Below are 21,381 nucleotides of genomic sequence, written 5' to 3' on the forward strand. Positions count from 1 at the left end.
GTTAGGCTACACTAACTTTACCAATCAAACTGAATACATGTTGCTCTGCTTTGTTTAGCTGTAAGTTCGTTTCACTGAAAACAAATAAATAAAACTATTAAGAAACAACCGTTATTTGAAGAACATTGTGCAGCTTTGTTTATTTTTATTTATTTATGTGTCTAAAAAAAAAAATATATATATATATATATATACATACATACATACATACATGGTTCCGTTTAGGCCTTCATTTCCCCAAAACTCATAATCTACCTTCAAGCTTAAGAAATAATAAAAATTGTATTAAACTTGTATTTAACTTTTGAATTAAAGTGAAATACCTAATAAGTAAATAGTATCCATTTAAGGAATAACAGTCCCACCTTACAGTAGTCTGCACGGTATTTGCATACATAGTGTCTCATATACACATCGAATGGATCACTTCAGCTTGTTCAGATAGTCTAGAACTGAACGGATAAAAAGCAGACGGGCTATAGACGCACCAGACGTTTTGAATAATTTAGCTGCATGACACATAACTACACGGAGAGACGGTACTGTTAATTAGTCGAGATGTAGCCTAGTTCTAATACATAAAAAAAAAAAAAATATATATATATATATATATATATATATATATATATATATATATATATACATACACAACTACTAGTCGGTTATTGGCCTTCAAATTAAAAATACAGCTCGTATTTCATTAAAATGCGGGTGGAATTCTGTTGCAAACAGTAGTTGGAAGAGGTCAGATTTCATGATTTGAAAAAGAAGGATCAGATTACTATAAATACATGACCGAGTATTTTATTTATTGTAACAACATCTCAAGTGACCTACATTGCTGCACCGTTTGAGACACATGGAAGTGCTTGTGCTACTTCAATGATACTCTGATTGCATGTTGACTGTTAACGTTTATTCTCAACAGTCAGCATTAAAGCAGCAGCAGCTGGACAGGAGAGGAGGAGACACAAGGTGTTACCTGCACTTGGCCTCCTGTCCGCTTTGATTTCAACGCTCTGACGCTTTCCGGAGGTTTGTCTGGACACAACGTTTCACACAACACCTAGCATGGTAGAGACAGATAAAGCCTCCCTCGTGCTTTGCCATTATTTAGTCAGATTATTAACATCACGCCAGATGTTTGTTCATCTCATCTCAAACAGCCATTATTCATCCCAAGATTCATTAAGAAAAGCTTCGTGTCCTCCCTGAAGAGAGGAAGTTTCTTATTAAGAGGATGAATCAAACACGACTCAGGCTTTGGAGAGCAGCATGCTGTGAATGGGATTCGCAACCTTTCCTTAAAAGGTAAAGGGATACGTCTGCAAAAGCATGTCTGGCGTTTTTTAATCGAATTAGTTGAAAAGTTTAAATTAGGCTAACTTTAGCCAAGAGGCTATTCAATATGCCCGCGCCTCCTGCCACAGCCAGGAATTTTTTTAGCGCGTATGGGCGCAAAATCAAAGCATCATCAAAACATCACCATTGTTGCACGTTTAGCCATTTCCTCAATTAATTGTTTTGATTGTTTGTATCAAACTACTTCTGGATATACTGAGGCTCATATTTGGCTCTCCCAAAGTTCATAAGTTAGGTTAGGTTAGGTTCATAAGAGAGAAAAGCATAGAAGGGGAAAAAGGAAACAGAATATGTACGCTGCATATTAGACTGGACTGCGACTTAGCTTTTCACTTCACATATTTTTATGTGTGAGGGGGGAGAGGGAATAATTTCAGTAACCGAGGCTGTAATATCAATACAAAACAGAAATTATTGTGAGCCATTTTGTTTATTTGTAATTTTACATCAACAATGGCGGGGACACACAATTCCGTCTTTCACAGGAGAAACACCAGGAAACGAGCATATTGTTAACATCAATATATAACAAGACGTACATAAAGATTATATTCAGTGCAAAACAACTACGCTATGTCACCAGCACATTAAAATAAAAATTCCCTTATTTTAAAATCCTTGTAATTGTAGCATGTATTATCATACACAGTAAATGTGCGTTATAGGCAGTTTTAGTTGTTGGGGAAATAGCTTGCAATCGAATCAGAGCGATGCCACAAGTGAGGAATATAAATTCAGCAAAGGCAAAGCTCTGAGTTTAGGTAGTGCCGTGGTACAATCTCAAAATAGTTTGCTTGGCTTTAAACTAATTGTCTTCCCAAGACTCACAAATTGTCTTCAACAAGTGTATATTGTATATTGGGTAGGCTAAATGCTACATACATAACTTAATATAATGATGATATAGAACACTTTTAAAATTAAAACCATATGAAATCTCTATATTCAGAAATCTCTATTGCAATTCCCCCAGGTTTAGGTAGCATCAAAGGATTTCAAACGATTGCATTTCCCTGGTAATCCTAGAAAAAGATGTCTGAGGAGCTAATGGCTATCTTTGTCTAGGCCATTCACATGAAAACGAGTAAAACAGTAACAGTAACAATTAGAATAATAAAACTTGTGGTTTCTACACAGGTCGTTAGCCAATGTAACTGCTGCGATGATGTTTGAACACTTACTACTAAGTTATAGGCCATACATTTCGCTTACAATTTCGGAAAGGCTACTCTGAAATGACGTCCATGTTCTTTTAAATGTAGGCTATAATATATTTACAACACAGGTCGGCGTTGGTCATGTTTTGATCTTATTTGGCTATGCTTCTGATAGTTATTAAAAGCAAAATTGGTACAAAATAGCTAAGCCATTTTCCATCTAACATGCGTTTTTAATTGACCCTCTTTTGGCAAGGGTGACTGTTCTATCAAAGAAAATGAGCTACAAGCGTGTGTAGCTTCTACAGAATCCAAATCCAAATGCAACTCATGTTAGGATAATCGTGAGAAGGGAGAATTTTGTCTATTTATGACAGCAATATTAAGAGGGATTCCTGTTCCCTCTTGACATAATGAAAGGGTGGTCATAAAGTTGACGCTCTCTGCCTCCTTGTGACTCTTCGTCTGTTTATGGGACCTCTCTTTTCTCTTTTTCAGCCATATAACCATAAAAAGGACCATAAAATCACTCCTTGGTCTCTTCTTTCTCTTCCGCTTCTTTCTCTTCTGCCTCTTCCCCTTCACCGTCCTCGTTGCCCTCTTCCTCGGCCTCGGCTTCAGCCTCTCCTCTCTGACCCGGAAACTTGTCTTTGTTGTTTTCTTTTTTCCACTTCATCCTCCTGTTCTGAAACCAAATCTTCACCTGCCGCTCGGTGAGGCTCAGGGCGTGAGACACCTCAATCCTTCTCTTGCGGGTCAGGTAAGGGTTGAAGAGAAACTCCTTCTCCAGTTCAAGAGTTTGGTAACGACTGTAGGTTTGCCTCCCATTCCGTCTGCCTGGGGCTTGAATAAAATAAAGCCAAGAGGTTAGCTGGACTGACAACGGTCCCCAATAAAAAAAAATCATTCAGATGACTTATAATTAATTCTGCATTTGCAGAATTAATGAATACTAATCGTTCAGCTCCTTCATTTAGCTTTCACTCCTATTCACATTCACTCATTAAGAGCGGGGGAAGCCCTTATTTAAAGTGTGACATGGGTAATTCTATTAAGCAATACAGTTCGTATTCCGTGTGGAATTTCTAAACGTAGTTGTATGTTTCACTTACGTTTGTGCCATTTACAGATCTGTCTGCAGGTCCTCCGACTTTTACGCCCACTTTCACTAAAGAGTTACTGGGTGAGTGTGAGAATATTCTGTATTTGTATTGAAAATGGCTATCAATTATTAATTAATATATCTATTAATTTAGGCAAGGGTGTCTTATATTGCCATCAGTGTATTGATGATAAATTCCTACAAACCAAAATCAACATATTCTATTTTAGATTAGTATTTAAACTACGTGTAGAAGCACCTAAATTAGTGTGGTTTTCCTCACTAGCAACAGGGCCTACACAAGCCTGGTTGAGATTCCCCACACACACACACACACACACACACACACACACACACACACACACACAGAGTGATACACACATAAGGAAAATAAGAAGAGGGGAGAAAAGTATGAGAAAAGAGGTGAGGTTAAGATGCACTGTAACAACAGATGGGGTCAGGCTAATGATAAATATCTCTGAGCAGATAAAAATGAAGCTTACACCTGTGTGGAGTTAATGTAGCCTGATAGCCTGAGCAGAATGATCCATGAATGGAGGAGGTAATATCTACAAAGCCCTTATGATTATGGCTGTATGAGTCTGAGCCACATTGGGCCTGTGGGTCAAATTACCCCCAAACCCCTAAAACCCGGATTCTGGATAATGGGGGCATGTTGTGTTTCAGCTAACCCTCCTGTCACTCTGCGTGCTACTAGTGTGTGTGGCACCACCATATTTTAAACTATGACTTATTCATTCTTCCCCTAGTGCGTTTAGAGTTTGTGAAATATCTTATGACAACGATAATTGACTTCAAAGAGCTGCTGTCATGAGCTGTGATCAGCAATTCGTTGTTTAAAGGAACTTTTGAAAGCAAAAATTCAGCCCTGTATGGACATGTGCTGCAGAGTTAACAGCAGCATGCAGTACAGGTTGTATGTGCCCCATCATGTTCCCTGACTTATTTCGTTTTATAGTTAAGAGACACACTCGTGCATACTCAATAATATTTAGCACGAATGCAAACAGACACATAACAAGCAGACACACACACACACACACACACACACACACACAAACACGCACACACATACACGCGCGCGCACAGAGTAAAATCGAAAGAATAGGAAATATTTCTGACCGTGGGGTCTCATCCAAGGAAACATAAGACTGGGACTGGAGTTTTGATTTAAGTGGCCTTGTCCTTCTCCAGGGTTAGAGCTGCTCGACGATTTACAGTCTGGGTATTGCGCTAGGCTTGCGTCTTGCTGGGTACCATACAGCGTTTGCCTCGGAAGGGCTTCATATCCATAAAATTTCGTTGCGTCTCCGTGGCAAGCCAAAGCGCAGGGGTTTTGCTGGTATCCGGGGTTGGAGATCCCAGTGGTCCCGTGGTGGAAAAAGTCCTGCACATGATGGGACGGGTGCTGAAAGCCCGGTGCGGCTGCTCCGGGTCCGTAAACCAGCGTGTGGCTGCGGGCAACGCTTTGTGGAAACCTGCAGTCGTAGTAAGTTGGCTCCAGTGACTCGCCGCCTTTGTACTTAGAAAAAAGAGGATTAACAAAATAGGAGCTCATGTTTAGTTAGCATCAAGCAGACGGGCTCTCTCGCAGAATATCTCCTTTAGGATGATGGCAGCCTTTTGTTTAGGGTCCCAACTCGCACAGCGCGCACAGGCAGACAAACCGGAACTAGGAGAAACGCTGCCCCTTTGGACAATCTACGGCAGCTCACTCTGTCTGAGCCGTTCCTCTCATTGGATTTCTCTTGCAGTCGTGAGTGTTTTTCCCCAGGTTTCGCAGGCTCAAACCCGGCTCATGGCATGTGCTTTGGGTGTGCCTTAGCAAAGGTTAAAGCTGGCTTGCTCCACCGGCACAGTCACAGACGCTGCTCTTTTCTTTCTTTTTCCTTTTTTTTTTTTTTTAGCTTCCCACCGAACCACCCCCACCACAAGCGCCCCCCACCCTCCTCCACCCCCCACCCCTTCATCTTCCTACGACCGGTCAGACGTGGGCCCTACGTATATCCACCTTGAAAGGAGCTGCACTAATCATAACCAACAACAAGAGGCTTTAAATATGATCAATGTTATGTTTATCACAAAAAGCTTTGTTATAAGCTGATCAATGGAGATGTGGAGTGGTTACGATAAAGACTAAGACACATTACACACATACACTTTGCTTGTTGTCTTTGCATGGAGGTTATGAAGTGTACAAAACAGGGAAGGTTCCCTCTCATAACTCATAACGGATACAGCAGTTATGAGTTGCTGTTTTCCTTGCCAGGCCCTATTGAAGCTTATACACTCATTTCTAGAAAATAGTGGAGCTTTGATGGGCTCCAGGAGGTCAACATAGGTCAACATTTGGGAAGTATGAACACCAAAACGTTACATAAAGCAACACTAAAAATGCAAAAGCAAGACAACACTGAAGCTATGACATACAAGTGAAACAATGTATGAGAATAAGACATAACATCATCCTCGTGTAATCGAGTAAAGGCCAGGGCGACACACTTGCACCATGCGCTGTAAAACACCGACACACGCAAATATAAACACGACCTGTGAATACTAGGTGCCACTTACTGACCCCGTAAAACCGACGAGGATAAGCAGTAAATCTCCCACGTGGAGGAGTTCATAAAATTTTACATCAGATGTTTAGCTACAATGAGCGCGCGCACATTTCCCAGCTCAATAGTTGTATGGTCTCTATCTCCAAATATGCCAGTGTGGTTTTTTGCGGTTACTGACGTTTTATACACATCATCGTAAAATATGTAAGGCGCACTGAGCGAATTTATAGACCTTTCACACACTATAAATATGCAGATTGCCAATCATTGTTGCACACTTCTTGGGGACTTTGAGCTGCTGGTACAGACGTCACAACCGACACGATATAAATGAGCAGTAGCTGTCTTTTTTTTAACAAACTGTGCAGTTACAATTAAATAATTGTTATTATCTATATAACATTACTATTATTAGGCTATAACCTACTATTATTAGTATTTTTATGTTGTATGATGTGAGTAGTATAACCTACATAATGTTGTTGCTGCTGTTGTTTCTGCTGTCAGTGTTGTATTGATGTTATTAATGCAAATTGTTATTAAAGTCTTTATATTTTTTAATTGTTTAATTGTTTCTGGCTGTTCATTTATTATGTTATTGTTATGTTAATTATGTGTTTCTTTGTTTGTTTTTCTTCTTAAGTATTTTAATGGAGTTATTCTTTTTTAATTTACACCATGAAATATAAGAAAAACAAATGCAAAAAAACTAAGAATCTAAACGCAATGCCGTATTTTCTTATCCAAAATGCAGATATTATTACCCTTTGTCAAAACTAAAAACCTGTCTGAGCAAAATAATCCTATTTTTATTGGGTACACAATGATAAATATATAAAAATAAATACCACAACATCCCAATTAACTCTTAAATTTAAAGACAATGAGAAAAGTGTTTAAACAGAGAAAGTGACAAAAAGTAAAATAAAAATGTAACTCACGAGACAGAAATAAAATAAAAACAAAATAAAATAAAATAAAAATCCTATGTATGCACACACTCTGTGTCCAACACAACAACCAGCCCGCTGCATTCCAGAGTGCTGCTCTGTGGCCTATTACACAAAATGCGGTGGATGAGCATATCTGTCATTTTGTCATCGATAGGTTACTCATTTTTCAGCCAAGCCACAGAGCTGTGAAGAAGCCCTTCAACGCACAGACCCCGCTCAAAACATGGACCAACAGCGTCATCTAGTGTACAGATGTGTGCCTAAACCTGAAAGAATCCACCAATCAGAAACAACTGTGATGTGGACAGAAAGGGTCTCCCCATTTGTCCAAACGTTATACGTATCACGTCCTTTTCCTGAAATAAAGCAGCGTTAAAGAAGCCATTTACTACCAGATCTGTAACTACATGCCGCCAGTCTCCTCTGTTTTACAGCAGGCTTGAAGCAGTTGTTGGACTGCAGCCATGGCCGCTACCTGCTCTCATATAAGAGATAACAGTACTCTGCAGAATACATATTTGTGCACAATAACTATTGACGTTTCCCCATCTAATTGTAAGCTAATAGCCCACTCATGTGATGAAGTGCAGGGGGCTGCGGCTGGCTCACAAGGCAACAGTCCTCTGAACGGGGCGCATGATTCTCCTTTGAAGGAGTCCACCACCACCGTCCATTAAAACCATAAAGTAATTTAGCCCAGACGTCTAGCCAGTTAGTCGAGTTTGCTTTGTTCGTCTGCATTTGAGACAAACAGCCGAGCTCCAACAGGGGCTGTAAAACTGGCAGCTTTGTCCGAGCTGAGCGGAAATGCACTGGATTAGGCTTTGAAATTACAGCATCCTGTCCGTATTGTTTGCCACCACAAAAAGGCAATTTAGGCCTATCCCAGGAAACAAATGCGAGACTTGGGAAATTGTCTCTCACGTTTGCACTCAAATGTTTAAATGTCTCAGATTTTCTGATCGCATGTGTGCCTGGCGAACGTATTCAACTAGCAATACGATTATGTATAAAGGTAGCCTAATTCGTTTAGAAAAATACTTCATAGCAGTTGTTAATATTGATACACGAATACGTTCTTGGAAGTGTGACAACTGCACAAATAGTTTTGTGTACTTTCAACACATAGCCTAGGGCATAGAGCAATAAAACAAAGATCGCGCATGTATCACATATATTTTGCTCCTATACGTTTTTTTTATTCAATTTAAATGAACTATAGCCTACAGCTACATATCACCAATATTAGTAAAACCGTAAACAGCAGAATGAATTATTTGGCAGTAAAACCGGTGCTTATTGTTGTTGGAGAAATATACTTTTCTTCTCCTCAAAAGACCAAACCGGGCTATTTGTGTTTATTTGGCGTGTGTGCACTTATCCTTAAATATTTGCACATCTGTAAATACGTGGCTGAGGCTTAAACAATGATAATTAAGACCCCAATTTGAAGCAATGCAAAGCTAAATAAAAACAATGTTGTCTTGCTAAAGCCTTAACTGCTCTGACAACGTTACGTTTTCGACCTCGCCATTATTTGCGGTGACAGAGCTCATTTAGGCCTTTGCTTGCTTGGAGGAATGCTCGTCGGGAAAAACATAAGACGAAAAATTGTGGAGGCATAATTATTTAGCAAACATCCATCTGTTTGCAACATGTAGCTTACCCAATATGTGATTTGGTAACTCCATTTATCTGCGGGATTGTTTTTTAAAATCAAGCAAATAGTTAAGCTGATATTTAATGAGATCCTGTTTGTTAGGCCCTCTCTGCCGCCACGTACTAATTACTAAATGTGTTTGGTCGCAAATATGATACCCTCGTGAGTCACAATGAACACAGCATACAAGCACTTAGTGATAATGTTTATATTTGCAGAAGTCTTTATCTACACTCTATCGTTAAACTCGTAGGCTACAATCAAAAAAGATGCACAAATACAGCAACAACTATCACAAAAATACAAGACAGACAAGTCCGATGGCAGATGTTCCGTTTCTGTACAAAATACTGCACCTGCACAACAACGTACAAAGGAAGAAACATGAAAGAAAACATTCACATCATAAATTATGGGTTTGTGAAATTCAAAAGAATTCAAGTAGTCTCTTTCTTCAGACAGTTTTAACATGTCCAAAACTGCACTTGTATCATTTCTCTTACAAAAAAAACGTAAAGGTATTTCGAAGTGAAGGCAGAACGTAATTATCTCCCTTAGAAGTATCTTTTTCTTTTTTATATAGGTGGACACACACGTGTGCACTGAAAAATAACAATCAAAATCATACAGTCTCGAAGTTAAGGTTAATAGAAAATCCAACATAGTGATAAATACAAAGAGGAGGAGAGAGAGAGAGGGATCATAGTATGTTTTGGTACATCTGTGCTGTCCATGTGACTAGTGGTTACTATGGTTGTTTTGTGACTGCAATCCACATTATTGTTCTTTGCTGTCGGTCTTTTCTTTGTTCATTTTCTTCATCTTCATTCGCCGGTTCTGAAACCAGATTTTGACCTGTCTCTCGGTCAGATTCAGGACCCTCGCGACCTCGAATCGGCGGTCTCTAGTAAGGTACATATTGAACAAAAACTCCTTTTCCAGTTCGAGAGTCTGGTACTTTGTGTAAGGACATCGCTTCTTCCTCGTGGAGCGGGCGTGTATCCAATTTGCCACAGGGTTATCTGCAAGTAAAAATAATATTAATAATAATAATAATAATAATAATAATAATAATAATAATAATAATAATAATAAAGACAGAAAATAGGGGCAACACTGTGGGGCATTTTAAAAACTGAAACAATGACAAATGACTACCACATTAGCTTTTAGAAAATGTGCCTTTGGATTTACAACAATTCTGTGGGCTCATCACAAGGTGCTACAATTGAAAACAATGACAAAACATACACAAGTTTGATGTTTACCATTAAAGCTAAACTGATAGTAAAAATGTTGAGGGAAGATTCTCAGCCTCAGACTATCCAACCCTACACTGATTTGCTTCCTTGTCCCCTTGACTTGTGAGTAACACCATCGTAAAATACTCAATGCGCTTATTCACTTTATTGGCCCATAAAATGGCCCGTGGTTCAAGCCTTTACAGGTCCGTGGTGAAAGTCCTCCAGTATCTCCCTACATTCCTCAAGTTGGCTGGAAGAGTCATGTGAATTTGTTGTGGACCCAGAGAGGAGAGCACATTTTCATATCTATATGCGATATATCATATTCTCTTTATTATGTGGGTAAATAATGTAGGCCTATTTTACCATCAAATGGTGCCAAACATTTGCTTTTCGTCACAAGACGGGCCTACATGAAAAAAAAACAGGACTGGAAGTCGGCTTATAGGGCTGCATGTGCCGTGCGTAATGGCACTGGGTCAACATATGGTCGTAAAAAGGCATTATAAAGCATTTTATAAAGCATTTACTGATTAATATTATATCACATGTCAGTTTAGGTTGTTCTCTTAAAAAGAGCACCTTGCATGTTTTAACATTACGCAACAGCCTTCCAAATCCAACGTCTTCCTGTAGGTTTGAGTCCATGTTTACAACCCCGTCTGGTTTTATAGCCCCAATATTAGCCTAGTAGCGTTTGTCTTTATAGTTCCTAAAGCTTTCCCCCCTAGCAAAGGCGATTCTGCTCATCTGAAAAGGGAGGAAGAAACAGTTTATAATTTCACGTTATGCGGGGCGTTAAAATGCTTCTAAGCAAAAGCAGCTTTACACAATCCCAAACCAAAACTCCCACCCGGTTGTAAAAGACGGTAGGAGCTTGAACTTACTCGGATCTAGCTCCGGCTTCTCGTCTTTATGTTTCCCTGAAGTCAGGATCTCCGACTCGGGAGAGGGGATATTTTGCTGCGTCTTCTCTCGCATGTCAGTGGACGAGCAGTACAGATAATCCGTGTAGGTCCGTCCGCTGGAGCCGAGACACTCGGCGGCTCTGTGCTCCTGAAAGGCGTCGGGTTTCAGCCCATAGTGCCTGCTGTTCCCCGGATAGCCATGGAAAGGCACGGCGCCTGATATCGGCTCCAGCCATGACCGCATATACCTCGAGTCTGTGCCTAAATGAGGTTGGTGACTGTATGGATGGTAAACCACTGATGACTGGGAGTGTACAGGGGTCCAGGAGGTGGAGAAGACGGGTGCCTTGGGTGCGAAGCTGCAGGAAGGAAAGTCAGCACACTCCGGTACTAGAGACGTCGGACGAGGGCCGGCTGGGTGCGAACCGGGAGCCGAAAACCGAGCTGCAGCAAGGACATCCTCGTTTTCATGGTTGATCAAGGAGTCCACATAATAATTACTTATGGGACCCGTGGTCGACATGTCGAAGCTTCCCCGACTCTTTTACATGCATCCGATTATTATATGGAGTGTATGTGTACTTTTTTATCTAGCCATAGAACAATCAAGGCAGGTAATTATTTCTCAGCGCTTCCCTGGCTGCTATTGGCTGCCTCACCGACACGTGATTATATTTACCCCCGCAAAAATTGTACAGTGGATCAATGCGCCACTTATCCTGGGATACCAGTGCACATAATCGGATTAAAGAATGTGCTCTTTTGCTCTTTCTCTGGGACGTATTAGAGGTAACTTTAACAACCATGTTTCTTTAATAAAGAAAACGTGTCTTTGTAGTGCTACTAGTGGATCTTTCTCTAGTCGCAGTACAGACCTGCGCACTGTTACGTCTAAAACCGAGCAAGGCACTATTTGATGGTGTAATCAATCTCTGTCTGACAAAATCTATCATAGCCCCGTGTTATTGCAATGTATAGTATTACAGCATTAAAGTGTTTATTGTATCGTTGACGCCTTTTATCTTTATCAAAGCAGCAGCACATTTGATAAGGTGAAGGGTTTATAACTTCCTGTGTTATGCTGTTTATTTCGCCTTCACAGTAGCTACATATAGACTAGACAGACGAGAGAGGGAATCAAAATACGGGATGCAGGATACATCAACAATTAAGTTTGCACCGTTTTAACGAGCGCAACCGACCAAACATTTCGGATCTGCGGAGATAGGAGAGGAGGGGATTCAGATTCTTGACAAGCAGCCCACTGCAGCGGGTTATATTCGGCTAGTGACCGTCTATGTTTTTATGCCCATCAATAAATTTTAACGAGGACCATTTGATTGTTCATAAACGTGTCGTTAATAAGACTGCATCCGAGTTCCTCGCTCAACATAAAACCACCACCACTTTATGCACGCGAAACAATTCCTATCAAACAGAAAGGCCGGAGACAGGAAACAGAAGACTGCAGAGAGCAGAGGAAGTAAAAAGGTTCGTTAAAGGTCTAAATATGAAAGCTTTTATAACAAGGATAATGTTACTCTTGTATCTAATGACAAGAGTTTACCGTTTTGCCCTGAGATATACTAGAGTAGCTTGTCAGTTAGTAGACTGTGAAACAACCCTGAACTTTTCTGCAGGGTTGCAGCGACACAGAAAATAATACAATACTAATATACAATGAAACAAGACTAACCGAAGAAGACACCAGTGTCCCAGGGAACACTAATTCGACTAATTGTGACATAGGCTACATACTGAAAGTTTAATGCACATGTGTAGACTGGATGTGGTCGACAACAACATAGCGTTATTAAATCCTAAAAACTGCACACGTTATATTCCTGTGATTTTGATGCAGGAGTGTGTATTTGTACATGTTTGAGAAACGGTGATGCTGAGGAGTGTCATTCTGATGAGTTTTAATCTTGCCTGTATGCATGTATGTTTTATCTGTGTAGGCAATTTATTTAGTGTTGTATGATGATGTGCGTAATTGGTGTTTGAAATATCTTTTTTTCTTTTACTGTGGCCCAGTAGTTTGAAGAATAAAACTAATTGAATTGAATTATTGCCAACTTTAAGACGATGGAGCTAAATATAACGGTGTGTAGACCTGCAAGAGTGAAATTATAGTGCAGCCGAACAAATCACACTTCACTATGCTGGAATGAACTCGAACTGCATGGGTGCACTGTGTTCCATAAATACGAACTGACAGTTTAACCAGAGACTAATTTTAAAATAAATCCCAATTTATGAGTGATAATAACGCGCGGTAGGGAAAATCTCTAGAAAACAAATCTAGCCTTTGTCAGGGCCAAGCTACAAGGATCACATGACGTCACTAATTAGTCTAGACTAAATTTAACTTTAGCTTAAATTTATTCCATACACTTGGAAAGCAACTGATGTTATTTGGACGTCATGACGTAAAACAAAATGTAATAAGTATCCGCATTAGGAAGTGCGATGTTTGTCATGCTGCTGAGTTCAGATTCAACCATGAAATTTAAAAGGCCAGACGCCAGACCTTAACCCGGATTACGCCAAATGGTGTCCTGGTGAGTGCTGATGAATGCGCAATTCTGCGGAGAGTCAAACATTTCTCCACATGTCTGCGGAAATACAGCCGTTTAACAAATGTCCCATATCTTAAATTAGATCGTTTTAAAGTGTTTTCTGCAGGTTTAAGGTCTAAGTCCGTTTATTGTGCTGCTTCCATTAAATCAGAATAAAAAAAGTATTAATTGGCCATTTATTACCATAACATATGGTCATATATATAGCTCGTATCTATGTCTAGAGTAATCCTGTGAATAATCCTTTGTATTGTTTTGGGTGTGCGCCTGTTTTGAGTGTGTGTGTGTGCGTGTGTGTGTGTGTGTGTGTGTGTGTGTGTGTGTGTGTGTGTGTGAGTGTGCGAGAGTGTGTGTGTGTGTGTGTGTGTGCGAGTGTGTGTGTGTGTGTGTGTGTGTGTGTGTGTGTGTGTGTGTGTGTGTGTGTGTGTGTGTGTGTGTGTGTGTGTGTGAGTGTGTGTGTGTGTGTGTGTGTGTGTGTGTGTGTGTGTGTGAGAGAGAGATAGAGAGTGAGTGAGACAGTGTGTGTGTGTGTGTGTGTGTGTGTGTGTGTGTGTGTGTGTGTGTGTGTGTGTCCATTAAGGAGAAGTGATCATTTTCTTTCTTTTTTACAATGCAGCCTATCTATTCCAGTCGTTTATCATGTTTGTTGAGTTATAATAATAAAAACGATTGCATCATTAAATATTCCTTTGTTGTTGTTCATTTCTGGCATTCCTGAACACAATATACCATTTAAGATTATACTGCCGAAGAAATGCCTCTTTGTTGCATCGCTCAACATGTCATTTTTTAACATTTGTACCTATAGAAACACAGTCTGCTATTTGCCGTTTTGTAAACAAAAAGTAAGCTAATGGTTTGTCACTTGGTTTTGAACATGATCCAGTACCACCAATAGATAAATAAATAAATAAATAAATGGAGACTAGAAATGGGTAAATAAAGTAACAGTACACGTTTGGAAGGAGACAAATGATACGAAACAGTTGGTTTGGTTTTAGATGGGCTCTATGTTCGTCTATAGTCAAGTGAGGTCCATATTATTCATTTAGTCCAAAATCACAAATTTACCTCTAAAGGCTTTACAGTCTGTACAACACACACCATCTAGCCTTAGACTCTGATCATGGCGCTTACTTTGTGTCTTCATCTTCAGGGTCATTGTCCTATACGTCTCAAATGCAAAGTAATTCATAAAGGCCTAAGTTTATAACAACTAAATAAATTAATGAAAACAATGCTTGAAACTGATGCTATTATTCCGCCACAGTCTGGCTCTGACATTTCTACACGTTACACGATTCAGTTTTCTATTCAAAATAATGACCAAATACGGATTATAAAGGCCTATATATATATATATATATATATATATATATATATATATATATATATATATATATATATATATATATATATGTTAGCATGGTCACAGCCTAACTGAGGTGGATAATGTTTCTGTTTTAGACAATAAGATAACGGACAAAAAAATTACAGTGAGACACAATCTGGGTGTAACCTATTGGTGCCGCCGCAGTGCGGTGATGCTTCCTATTACAGGCAAAAACAAGTTTTAAATGACCTGCGCCTATACTCCAATAGCTACAGATCACTTTGGTTAAAGTGTTTGCTTCGCCTAAATGTAGTTTTCGAATAAAAATGTTAAGAACGATAACTATTGAACAGGGCAGCTTCAATTAAGATCATGAATCTGTCCGTATGGTTTAACAACAAAACTAAATCTGCAGACGGAACAGTTTAAATGTGTGAATGGTAGATTATGACTGGCTGCAGATTACCATCTGTTTGTATTATTATAATCATAAAGCAGATAGAAGCACAGAATTCGAAAGACTGATTATTAATGAGCATGTAAAGATGATTTGTCTTCATTGTCAAGGGAGTCTGAATTTTGTTTTTCACTTCCATCAGCACAACCAGTTTGTGTCATTGCTGAATGGATGAATACCAAACGAACGCTCTGACTTTCTTTTATCAGACACTTGCAGTCACATTTGTTGGCTTCTGTGTGATGGCAGGGCAAAGGCACATTATCTATTCTGTCAATATTTAAGATATTAAATGTAGCCTAATTTCCTCCAAGAAATAGTCAACACATAAGAAAAGTACATTTACCCATGAACCTCCAACAGCCATTCTCTCAAAAACACACGCACAGCGCAGTTAAACCAAAGAAGTTGTAAATACTGGCCTATATAGGCCACATTTGGACCGTATTATACGCGCTTAAACTCTGCATATGGAAAATTCAAAGTGGATATGAAAAGTTATTTATAACACTCATGTGCTGACAGATCGTAGACCGAACATATGTACCTGCATATTACAGTTTCATCCAAACACGCCTCTTAATGGTAAATTATCCTTTCAGACTGTCCCAAAAGCATTTTTTAATCAAAACACTTGATAAAATCCATCCGTTTTTCAGCATAAGATGATCTGAGAGCTATTGCTGATTATATGTGGTGACTAGGCCTGCCGCTGTGATAGCAAACATGTTGCATTCTCGTCCTCCTTTCTTGGTTAGAAAAGGCGAGGTAATTCATAAATGATATTGATCATCATCTCTTGAATAAAAAAGACGCTATTTGTGGTATTTTTGCAGCCATGTTGTTTCTGCGTATACAGCTTAGTTGATTGCCAGTTTCAAACCACGCAATGCGGATACAAATATTCCTAATTATTAATTAGCGTAACATTCAAGTTTTTAAAGCTACATATTGAGTTTTACTTCTCCAACAATGTTCAATATAATAAAACAAATCGAAACATTTTCCACTGAAATAAAGTTAACAGCCCTCGTCTTCTGAATCTAATCGTCTACCAACTTTATCTTAAAAAAAAAAAACTTTAGGTATAATTAAAACACGAGGAGCTTATTTCCCCCTACATCTCACAGAAACAGCTATAAATGTATGTCAGAAAAAAAGGAAAAAGAAATCCGTTAGCATAGTTGGTTCATGTCTGATCATGCCAGTGGCAGTAACACATCTTGAGCTGTCCCAAGGAAGTGGCTAACTAAAGCCTTCAGTTCCTGTGCGCCACTACAAAGTGAAATAAATTGCTTTATGTGTATATGGTTTTAGGGTGAATCTGTGCAGCTCTCGGGGCTGTTTCCAGCGCTGTAAAGTCTTTGTCAGTGATACATTCCAAGGGAGACACTCATTCACTGAGCTGAATGAAAGTGACTTTGGATTCCAGACTGTCTCTTCCAGTTGCACTACCGCCAAAGGGAGGGGGGCTGAGAAAACAAGGGGAAATAGTGACCAGGATCAACACTGGACTGCTTTGCAGAAAAGATGCTGACTGCGCCAAAACTGTTACGTAAATAAGTTATTGTCTTTCTTTTGGAAAAACTCATCACTTTCCTCAAGACTTTCATTTTCCTTAATAGCATATATTAATTTAATCTCTGCTAAACACATCCATAATGTTAATAATAAATAATAAATTGATTAGGCGATACTTAAATAAAGTTGGGTCACTGACTATAGTTTCCGATATAAACAAATAAGCCTGTGCCAGCATTAAGTCAAATAATTCAGTGTTGTTGAACTAAAATATTATTTAATAGTGAGGCTATTGTAATTAAACGAAAATGGAAATCATTTGTATCTATAAACTCGGGCTAAGTCTTAAAAATGTAGGTCTTAATTAATAGTTAGGGCAATATAATACATTTATTTAAGATTCGCTAGTACCATCAGCTCGTTAACGGGCCGGGGAAACAAAAGTTTAACTCCAAACTATGCAATGAAACAAGATTAAGAACAAATAAACCATGATATGAACGAGTTAAGCTATTTAATGTATAATAAAAAAGAGGAATGGCATTTCACTGAAAAAATAAAATAGGCCTCAATTAGCAAAATGTGACTTCTAATGGGATGATTGTTGTCATTTTGTGTAAGTCATTACGTGTGTTGAAGTTTGTGAAAAACATTTCAAATTAAGAATTAGATCATAGTATCACATGTATTTTACTATTAGGTCATTTCTCAGCAAATTGGAAATTTGGGTTGCACGGCATTTTGGAATAATAGGCTACATTTCAAGCAGCCGTGTATTAGCTTTTACAAGAACAAAACGTATGCTCACATAATATCATGAAAATATCAATACGCATCCATTTCCTGTTATAGACCCAGATTAATTTGTCAGATAAATGAATGAGTCAAATATGTGACATATATCTATCTACTTGTATCTATCTACCCATCTATTCTATTCAAATCACCATAAAGCAGCTGAAACCACTAAACCTAAGCAGACAGCCAGTGATGACAGATGCAATACAACGCAGTCTAAAACTTTACCCATGTTGTTTACAACCTATTCTCCTTCTGAGAGCCTCAGAAGGTTTTACAGCCCGCCACAAAATAACAGCAAAGAAAGAAAACGTCTCTGTCCAAGGTATTGCAGCTCAGTTCATTTACAATGCCATTTGCGGGGACCTGGGTGGCTAGTATAGGGGGTAATTCAGCGGAAATTGTGCCCTTGATGAAGACGAACTGACGTAATCAAGGCAGTTTCTTGTTGCCGAGCCAGGAAGCCAACCCCAACAACATGAAACTACCTAAACCACGCTTCAGCTTCGTGCAAAAGGGTTAAAATCCATGGAAAGGACAATGCATGCAAAAGCCAAGAGAGGATTAACACCATTCAGCACAAAGAGAAAAGGCGAGTACCAACACAATAAAAAACAACGTGGTCTACTAGGGCTGAAATCAAACTACTTTCTAATCACTGCCTGTAGACAACTTTTAGCCCGGCATGGCTTTACTTGTTTGCTCATATTAATATGCTATTGTACTTATTCCATTAATAGCATTTAGCAGCGCAGCACAACCATTTATTCAACTGTTCAAAATAAGCAAAACTTCAGAAAAAAACAGTCACAGTAAGTATCCAGAAACATAATGCTAAATATTCAGCAACCAGCAATCTGATTGCAGTAAAAAAGAAAACGGAAACCAGCAGCACGCTGAATGATCAACAACTTATAAACTATCGACGTGTGCAGGCGTGCACCATGCGTGCCACACGAGCTGTCAAGCAAAGTCTCCCCTGACAGATGTGGCATACTTTCCAAAACAGGAAATAAAGATATTACGTAAACAAAATTGAGTCCTACCTTCTGTTGCCTCCTGCAGAAGTCTTCCCGGTGCGTTTAGTTATCCACGTGTTTGCCCTGATGCCTGTTGTTATTATTGTTCCTGCAGCCGTCGCGGTTGCTGTCCCTTTTATCCACCATCTTTCTTATCTCCTGCTCCATTATCCCGGGTGGAGGCGGCTGCTCCTTCCAGCCCAGCGACTCGGCTGGATCCTGCACATTGCAGTCTTTGCTGTGTGGATTAGCCCTCCTCCACACACACCTTTAAACGCATCTTTACTGCTGCAGCACATTATATTTGCAGATCATAAAATCCACCCCCAACGCTTTCCAGGGCGAACCTGACATTAGAATTTTATGACCTTGACTTACTGTGGTCACCTGGATAATATTTAAATCAACGTTATGGTCTCTCACTTCTATTAAAACTGCCATGATCCTCTTCTCTCATCCGCAGTGTCTCTCCCTCCCTCTCATTTGCACCACTATGCCAGGGGAAGGACAAAGTTGATAATACCTTTCCAATTCCCCCTCCTTTTATTGTTTTGGAATCGTTTGCCATGACATAGCTTAATATCGTCTGGTGCATGCACATTACACTGCATGAAGAATATGCCACAGCAACAGACACCAACGAAGAAGCTGCACAAGTGGCAAAACGTACATTAGGCTATAGCACAGCAAAGTGAAACTGCTTACATGCCACGAGTTATTTATAGACTGCTTGAGATTGCTCCTTCGTTTGCTTCATATTATATTATAATTATCATTGCAAGGTAAAAGCACCTCACTGTTCCAATGCTGCTGCAAGGGTTCACCTGGAACTCTAGTCTAGTCTGCGGGTCGCAGTGCTTTTTAGTTCATATAGGAAGGAAGGCACGCCATGTGTATGTGAGTGTGTGGTGTGCACATAAAGAGAAATTTGATGAATGATTATTGAATGCATTATAAGATGACACATGCATGACTGTCTATATCTGTAATGTCTATGCATCTGTGGGTGTGGGTGTGTGTATGTGTATGTGCATGTGTATGAGTGTGTATGTGTGTGTTTGTGAATGCATGTGTAGGTAGAAATCTCTTCAGGAATAGTTATAAACGGCACTGTGCTCCCTTTCTTGGCTCTCCCTGTTGAGCTTCTTGAGCTTCATGCGTCTGTTTTGGAACCAGATCTTGACCTGTCTGTCGGTCAGGTTGATACTTCGACTGATCTCCAGGCGGCGCTCCCGAGACAGATACATGTTGAACAAGAACTCCTTCTCCAGCTCCAGCGTCTGGTGCTTTGTGTAGGGACACCGCTTCTTCCTTCCACTTTTGGCTTTTAACCAGCTTCCCGTTGTCTTTTCCGCGAATAAATCATCTACCGGAGCAAGAGAAAGACAACAATGAGCAACTGAGGCCAAATCCGGAGTCATTTTGTGCAGAGATCATATGCAGCTTTATACCATCCATTAATACATAGGATGCTATATGTACACGCCCATATCTCACATGTACATTCAATAGCGTTCATCTGGATCAAAATGAGTACGTGAGAAGAACAGATTTACCTGAGTGGACTCTTCGTGACTCTCACTTGAACAAATGAACAACGCTGAACATCCCACCTTTCGCTACAACTCCTACTGCTTGCAAATTGCTTTTGTGTGATGTACAGCTATAATTAGATCAAATCAAACTAGGGCGCGTAAGCACTTCTTTTGTCTGTGTTGGACCTTAGACTCCCATAAAATGTTATTACCTTTGCAAGCAGGAGCCAAATGAATTTTTTGTAGGTTCATCCCAAACAAAAGGAAGTCTCTGTAGCATAATACCAGATTTAGAAAAGACAAAGAAACAAGGCATGCTGGTGATAGCAGGGAAAATCACATTGCTGCAGTTCATTCAGTTAATTTCTTGATTAGGTTGCAGACTCTAGGGGATAACACACACACACACACACACACACACACACACACACACATTACATTAATAATTACCCTAATGTGAACACTCAGTGTGTGACCCACATTTAATCATTACTAAAACATTTAATTCAGTAGGACACACGCACAAACACACACACACACACACACACACACACACACACACACACACACACACACACACACACACACATACACACAAACATGCACACAATACGGTGGTATTGCCTGGCTACATCCTCTAATTAAATTAAAATAAAATAAAAGACCTTGTTGGTCGTCTATGAGACTTAATCCATAAATAACACGATACAACTGAATCTAATTTTAATAAGCGCTAAAGACAAATGGCACAGGGATGTGCAATAACATTAGTTGTAGCTAGCATCAATTTATTAGGGGCAGAATTATAACAACAACAATTAGCATTATTATTGTATGTGTTTAAATATTATCAAACCATAGTTACCGTTTAATAAAAATTCCGTTTAAACGGTCAATTTACACATCAAAATTATTTGTGGTTTTGTCAAACGGAAAAATACAAATTCGGTTCATTGTTATCAAGCTGCCAGTGTTAGCATAAAGGAAAACATTCACATTATATAGCCTAATTATGTTGTAAAAACTGGACTGAATTATCTTGAATTATCGTTGCATCAACGCAGAAAAGTGTAAATGTATTTATGAAACATATAATAGTGAGAAATGTTCCCTCAGGTTTACAAGAAGCCAGGGCATTATGACTAAGGTTTTCAACAGTGGAGCA

At 39.4% G+C, this 21,381-nt stretch overlaps 3 protein-coding genes across 9 annotated transcripts in view; all 3 read right to left on the reverse strand.

The window, feature by feature from the left end:
* LOC116038581 (homeobox protein Hox-C10a-like) overlaps positions 1-21,381 on the reverse strand; it is a 133,358-nt gene that overhangs the window by 32,470 nt on the left and 79,507 nt on the right. For 5 of the 7 annotated variants that reach the window (XM_031283104.2, XM_031283097.2, XM_036007928.1 and 2 more), the window contains exon 2: positions 18,709-20,047. In XM_031283104.2, coding sequence (XP_031138964.1) covers positions 19,770-20,047 — 278 coding nt within the window. In that variant the 3' untranslated portion in view covers positions 18,709-19,769. Of the gene's footprint in view, positions 1-3,127; positions 3,363-18,708; positions 20,048-21,381 lie in introns of those variants that run through there. The other 2 variants (XM_036007930.1, XR_004898951.1) reach the window with 2 other exon arrangements.
* hoxc8a (homeobox C8a) lies at positions 1,780-5,517 on the reverse strand. The gene is made up of 2 exons (XM_031283227.2): positions 4,765-5,517; positions 1,780-3,362 (listed from the first exon to the last, which is right to left on the reverse strand). Exons 1-2 carry the CDS (start codon positions 5,198-5,200, stop codon positions 3,046-3,048), a joined length of 753 nt encoding a protein of 250 aa, XP_031139087.1. The 5' UTR covers positions 5,201-5,517; the 3' UTR covers positions 1,780-3,045.
* On the reverse strand, positions 9,396-11,628 carry hoxc9a (homeobox C9a). The gene is made up of 2 exons (XM_031283215.2): positions 10,951-11,628; positions 9,396-9,841 (listed from the first exon to the last, which is right to left on the reverse strand). Exons 1-2 carry the CDS (start codon positions 11,492-11,494, stop codon positions 9,597-9,599), a joined length of 789 nt encoding a protein of 262 aa, XP_031139075.1. The 5' UTR covers positions 11,495-11,628; the 3' UTR covers positions 9,396-9,596.

This window comes from Sander lucioperca, chromosome 12 (assembly GCF_008315115.2).
Source record: "Sander lucioperca isolate FBNREF2018 chromosome 12, SLUC_FBN_1.2, whole genome shotgun sequence".
Taxonomy (NCBI): Eukaryota; Metazoa; Chordata; class Actinopteri; order Perciformes; family Percidae; genus Sander; species Sander lucioperca.